We start from the raw sequence: 6,722 nt of genomic DNA on the forward strand, positions 1-6,722 counted from the left end.
GATACAGTGATTTACAGTGCTATCCAAATACACTAACCTACATCTACTGGGAAACGCACGGTTTGACAGGATAGCACAACTCGACAGAACACCTGTACTGTACCCAGACCAGTGGACGGGCTCGAGCGCTCAGCGGTGTGACTGAAGGCGTGGGTGAACGTCATGTGTGTGCGCGGGCTGTGAGGCGGTTGCTAAGCAACCCCACGCTCAGCCTGCTGGTGGTGGCGGTGAAGGTGTGGAGAAATGGCTCCTGAGGTCCGTGTGGAGATCACTGGGCTGATGAAAGTTCATCGCTTTCAGGTCGCTAAAAGCATCGCAGAGGTAATGACTCGCTCTGACGCCTATAAGGTGTGTGTGTGTGTCCGGAGTTCAGCAGTGAACGCTTAGAGTGCTGTGTGTCTGTTGGCAGTTATGAAGTGTCTGTCCTGCTCTTATTAAAAACGACTCGACGACTCATTGATGTTGGTACTAACTACATTGGTGCTTAAAAGTATGTGAACCATTTAGAATGTTCTATATTTCTGTATAAATATGACCTAAAACATCATCAGATTTTCACACCTAATCTTAAACGATTATGAACCTCTAGGATTAGCAGATAACTTGAAATTACAGTCAGGTGTTTTCAATAAATGGGATGACAAACAGGTGAGAGTGGACACCCTGTTTTATTTAAAGACTGGAATCTATCAAAGTGCTCTTTACAACACATAATTCGATGAACAAGTTAGACTTCCGAGGACCTCAAAAAAAAATATTTTAGTTATTGATGCTCATTAGGCTGGAAAAAGTTACAAAATCATCTCTAAAGAATTCACAGTCAGACAGATTGTGTACAAATGTATGAAATTCAAGACCATTGTTACCCTCCCCAGGAGTGGTAGACCAGCAAAGATCACTCCGAGGGCAAGATATTTTCATAGTCGGTGAGCCCACAAAGGACCCCAGGGCGACTTCTAAACAACTGAAGGCTTCTCTCACATTGGCTAATGTCAGTGCTCATGAGTCCACAAGTCATTTTACCAAAGAATGGTTCAAGAAGAATAAAGTTATTGTTTTGGAATGGCCAAGTCAGAGTCCTGACCATAACCCAATGGAAATGTTGTGGAAAGACCTGAGTTAGAAAACCCACCAACATCCCATAGTTGAAGCTGTTTTGTATGGAGTGATGGGTTAAAATTCCTTGTGGGTGTACAGAACTGATCAACATTTACCGGAAACATTCAGTTTCAGTTATTGCTGCAAAGAGGAGTCACACCAGATACTAAAAGTAAAGGTTCACTTACTTTTTATGCCTCTCACAAATATATAATTAGATCATTTCCCTCAATAAATTAGTATAATATTATTGTCTAATTTATAAGTATAATATTTTTGTCTAATTTGTTTAACTTGGTTCTGTTTATTTACTTTAAGGACTCATGTAGAAATCTGATTATGTTTTCGGTCATATTTATGCAGAAATATAGAAAGAATGTTTACAAACTTGGAAGCTCCACTGTATATAGTCAGATACCTACCAACTGTAGATCTGCTTACAGTATGAGTCTAGTCAAAACCACAATATGTGAGTAATGTTCATATTTTTCTTAAACAAAAACTCCTCTGTGTCTTTTACAGGGCTTAAAACAAAAATTCCCAGATTCATTTTTTGAGCCCACCATTTGTCCACTGCTTGAGCTTGACTGGAATATGTATCTAGCAGATAAAAAGCAGGTATGTTCAGTGATGGACTGAGACTGTTTGAGGTGCAGTGGCAAAAAGTAAAACAGCATAAAAAATGAATCCTGAACTGTATGTTAACAGTATGTTAACAGTGTGATTTAGGATTTTCTTATTGATTGTACTGGCTAAATTTGCACTGTGTAGGAGCTGAAAGGGGAGATGTTCCAGTACAGAGGGAGTGTGGTGTGTTTCGTGAATGGTCAGTTTATCGGGGATGAAAAAGATCTGTCCAGGTGGGCAGAGAAACAGTGGCTGTTCACTTTCTACCGCCCCCCGGCACTTTATGCTGCCATTACTGACGAATACTACCAGCAGCACCTGCTCAACACTGGGGCAAGTACATGAATTACAAGTAATACACATATATCTTTTTCTATGTGAATAAATGGAGGTCAAGATTTGTGCATCCTGATAAAAATACTCTAGTAACACCTGGAATATCATAGCAACCACCTTGCATAAATATTTTCTATATTTTCTTATATAGTATCCTATTCAAAGACAGACTAACACTGTGGAATGTCGTTCAGTCGAAAACTGTCTAGAACGGTTTGACCCTGGTATAAAAGTGGCAGATTATCCAGCATCAGTACTAATTCTTGAATTCTTTCTCTATAGCATGTATTTGTGTACATGGATGTTGAGATTGGAGGGGAAGCAGCTGGTCGATTACTGTTTGAGGTAAGATTACTCTTAATTAATTGATTAAATAATTTAAACCTTTCTTACATTTTCAGAGAGAATTGTAGAGAGACCACTAGTAAAAATGATTCTATTCAACATTGTTTTCTAGTTCAGTGCATATTTTTTTTGACAGTATGACATTACTAGTGATGTGTAAGGTAAAAGTTGTATACACCAGCATACAAAAACATTTAACACAGTTCTCTGGCAACAGTTTGAGAAGGCCTGTTTTTCATGTTCTGTACTGGAAGTAGAGCCATACTCCCTAATCATTAATATGCTATGCAGGGCTGAACAAATTACTAACTTAATTGTGGTTGAACAAACAAATCTATAAAAATTTATTCACCAGTGGCTGTGGTTAAAATAATGTACATTGTGTAGTATTAAGAGTTACAGTTTAGTTTGGACGGGAGAAAAATGATTGCCATACTCAGTAGTGTCCCATGAATTGGTATGTAACTTGAACACCATTGTGTGACCTCAGAATAGTGACATATTTCCACAGTCATTTTCCAAAAAATTGTAGAAATCCTAGTAGACAACAGTTTAGTACATTTTCTTAATGAACATCACGCATAACTTTTTCTCAAATGTTAAAATGTTCTCAGCCTTTTGGCACACTGTGTGCATTCCCTCAGTTGAGTAGGGATTCCAGATGTGTGTAACTAAAGGGTGTGCTGTATTTTATTTAGCTCTTCTCAGACCTGTGTCCAAAGACATGTAAAAACTTTAAAGCCCTGTGTACTGGAGAGGCAGGCATGTCCCAGAACCAGCTCATGCTCAGCTACAAGAACTCCCTGTTCCACAGAGTGGTGCCTAATGGCTGGTTGCAAGGAGGAGGTACTGTGCTATAGAAAACACATACACACTGACACATACATTTAATTAACACATAATAATCCCTACATTTGATTTGATTTATATATGTATTTTTTATATTACAGATATTACTCCCGCTGGGAAAGGCAATGGTGGAGAATCCATTTATGGTGCAACTTTTGGAGGTGCACTCGAGGACATTACTAATATGAATAAGTTTTTTGCTTGGGGGCCCCATAATGTCCAACCAGATCATGATGAGCGCAAGACATTTCATGTTTTGTTTATTCCTCTTCATTTCATTTGTTAATATATATTTAACTACTGTATGCAGCACATTTTAAGAAAAAGTTAGGACAGTAAAGCATTTACCACTATTTTACCATTTCTTCTAAAATTAGTACTGCAGGCAGAGTAATCCAGTACCCTTTTTTTCTGCAGCCATGCCTTTTTAAAATGTGTTTTTTTATTTTCTTGTTAAAAATGCATGGATGTCTTGAAGGCAGCATATGTTTCTCAATGACAGACCATGGTGCTGCTGATAACAGCCTGGATGGTTGTTTTCATCTTTGGTCTGGTGCCCATGGCAGAATTTCTTTAAAAAAAAAAAAGACCTGCGTTACTGATTTATCTGAACACAATACACGTTTTTACCACATGATAGTTCATCCCAGATTTCTCAGAGCCTCAAAGTCAAATTATATCAGCAACCTTTGAAAAAACTTCTGTCTATCTGTCTATTGTGCTGCTGCTGCCTGTATTAAGGTTATTTAGGTCTATTGCGCTTTTTTCATTATTATGTTTAACTTTTACATATACATTGCCATTCAGATTTTAGACATTTGCCTTCTCACTAAAGCTTGTTCGTGTCTCTGTATATTCTGACTTCATAATCTTCAATGACTCCATATAAAAACCATATTCGTACAAAATTCTCTTCACATACAAATCCCTAAGCAATCTTTCTCTGTCTTATCTATCTGATCATCTTCTAACCATCAACCCACATAGGTTCTTCTGTAGGATGTGCTCGTAAGCCTCTGTCTAATCTGGCTTCTCGAGAGTATCACCTCAGTTCTTCCACAGCAGCTAGATCATGTTGTCTGCTCTCTAGGGTCTTTTAAAGAGATAGTCTCGCTTTTGTATTGTACCTGTATCTTCCTTCTCTCTTTCTTTTTTGCTTTAGACTAAATTTCTTTCCCCCTTTTATTTTCTACTGCTCACCTGTTACTTGTCTGCTTGTATTCCCAGATGAGGGTTTTGCTGTATCTCACAACAAGCGAGGGATCTTGGGAATGGCCAACCAAGGACCCCACAGTAACGGTTCCCAGTTCTACATCACCCTACAGCCAGCCCTATGGATGGATACAAATTATGTGGCTTTTGGGTGAGTGTTTTAAAAAATATATATATATAAAATTTAAAAACATGTTTACAGAAGATCCACACAAATGTTATTTTCTGTCATTTATAATACACCAAAAACTGTTAAAAGTATTTATGGAATCTTTTTTTAAAATCAATAAATTGAACTAAAAATCCAAGGAGGCTTACTGATCATCACTGCATGGCTACAGAACTTCAAACTGTTGTCCCAAAAATGACTAAATAAATTAAACATTAAACAATTAACCTACAATGAGAGGCATACCTTGCAACAAGCCAGTGAAAGCTAAAGAAATGAACATTAATTATTACAGAATAGTATATTTTGGGTTGCTAACCTGCATGTTAGCAAATCAGTTTTCTAATGATATTTTATTGTCAGTTACTTACTACTCATTAGGTAGTATTGCTGTGAATCACATACAACTGTAAAGCTAAAATCAGAAAACTTTGGAATAGAATCAAATGCTCATTTAAATTCTTAGGGTAAAAATACCCAAAATTGACTATGTTTAAAGAAATGTAGCATATTAACCATTTTTCATTTTTTATTCTTTCTCCCCAGGCAAGTTGTTGAAGGCACAGATGTTCTTAGGAAACTAGAGGAAGTGCCCACTTACAATGAAAGACCAAAACAGGACTGCAGAATAGTTGCATGTGGGTTGTTTAATCCTTGACTGTTTATGTTCATTGGTAGGAGTGATTTTTGTAGGTAGTCTACAAATGTGGAACTTTAGAACTTCTAATCAAAATGAATTACAAGGAGTAGACATTTTCCGTTTCTGTGAAATTGCCTTAGGCAAATAAAAATCATAACACCTTTCCCATAAACATTCCTATGCAAAGGTTTGGGCACCCCTGATGAAATCATCTGTTTTGTTAAACAAGTTGAGAATATGTTAAATTCTCATACATGTTGATGCACAGTTACTGTTTTTATTACCTCTTGTAACAGTGTCTCATATGTATAAGTTATGACACAATTGAAATATTATGTTGTGTGTTTTTTTTTGCAAGATGTCAGCAGTTATATATTAAAAGTTTCTTATTTTGTCTGAAACCATTTTTTGTTTGTTTGTTTGTTTGTTTTTTACAAAACTGTGTTGTGATTTGGTCACTTTTGCATTTACAAAAATAAGTATTTGCCTTTCAGTAATAATAATTATGTACAATAATTGTGCTTTTACTTTGCCTAAACTGGATGAATTGTGTCAAAGAGGAGGAAAATTAATACTAATAATACTGTATTTTAACAGTCAGTTAGTCAGGTTTTATATCACATTTTATATCCATATTATTGTACAGTACATTTATGTATATTATATTATGGTAGAGAGGCATTCAGTTACAGCAACAGATACAGATGGCCTGAAACACCTGTGTATTTGACATTCCTGACCTACCACCAGCACATCCCTTTGAACTCTTCTTAACAGTGTAGATAAGCCTTTAGTTAATATATACTGTATATTATCCTTCTACAGTTTGTAGTGCAGTCTTTCAATCCACACTTGTGCAAGTATTACAGTAGAAACTGTTCCCTGGTGATGTTTATGGCGTGTTTGTTCTATATATTTTTAAAATATCAAACATGGTCATAAATAAAGGCTTTTATTTGTCATTTGGGGAATGGCCCATGGAAAATTTTACTTATGCAGCAAAAAGTTTACATACCTTTGATATTTGTCTCCAAATAAGGAACGAGGTTTTCAGATAGGAAGTGCCAATATAACTGCATTCACAATTATTAATTACAGTTAGTAATTGTTTCATATTAGCTCATATAATTTAGAAATATTAACCTCTTATGAATAAAAATGAATAATTTGAACAAGTGTGTACAATTGAGTGGTTAGAATATAAACAAAGCAGACTCAAAAAGCAGAGCCAGGCTGGACAACATCAAGAAACAACAGGATTTTGAAGCACGTAGCGCACGCGTAAAAACAAAAAGACGCATTACTTCCGATTTGACCGTTCACATTCGCTTCGCATTTCGATTTATTGGATACATATCCGATTTAGAACCACATGAAGAAGTGACTTAAATATGATTTGAAAATAATCTGATTTGGCACATTCACACAACCATAAAAAAAAATCAG

General features: G+C 36.2%; 1 protein-coding gene across 2 annotated transcripts; it reads left to right on the forward strand.

Moving 5' to 3' along the window:
- Positions 1–174: 174 nt before the first annotated feature.
- Positions 175–5,677, forward strand: ppil6 (peptidylprolyl isomerase (cyclophilin)-like 6). 2 transcript variants are annotated; one of them, XM_007245412.4, is made up of 8 exons: positions 175–321; positions 1,621–1,716; positions 1,870–2,058; positions 2,344–2,406; positions 3,105–3,252; positions 3,357–3,416; positions 4,483–4,618; positions 5,183–5,677. In XM_007245412.4, exons 1-8 carry the CDS (start codon positions 244–246, stop codon positions 5,292–5,294), a joined length of 882 nt encoding a protein of 293 aa, XP_007245474.3. In that variant the 5' UTR covers positions 175–243; the 3' UTR covers positions 5,295–5,677. The 2 variants fall into 2 exon arrangements, with proteins under 2 accessions (XP_007245474.3, XP_022522069.2); XM_022666348.2 differs by having other exon boundaries at positions 183–348.
- The last annotated feature ends 1,045 nt before the right edge of the window (positions 5,678–6,722 follow it).

Source organism: Astyanax mexicanus, chromosome 1 (genome assembly GCF_023375975.1).
Source record: "Astyanax mexicanus isolate ESR-SI-001 chromosome 1, AstMex3_surface, whole genome shotgun sequence".
Lineage (NCBI taxonomy): Eukaryota > Metazoa > Chordata > Actinopteri > Characiformes > Acestrorhamphidae > Astyanax > Astyanax mexicanus.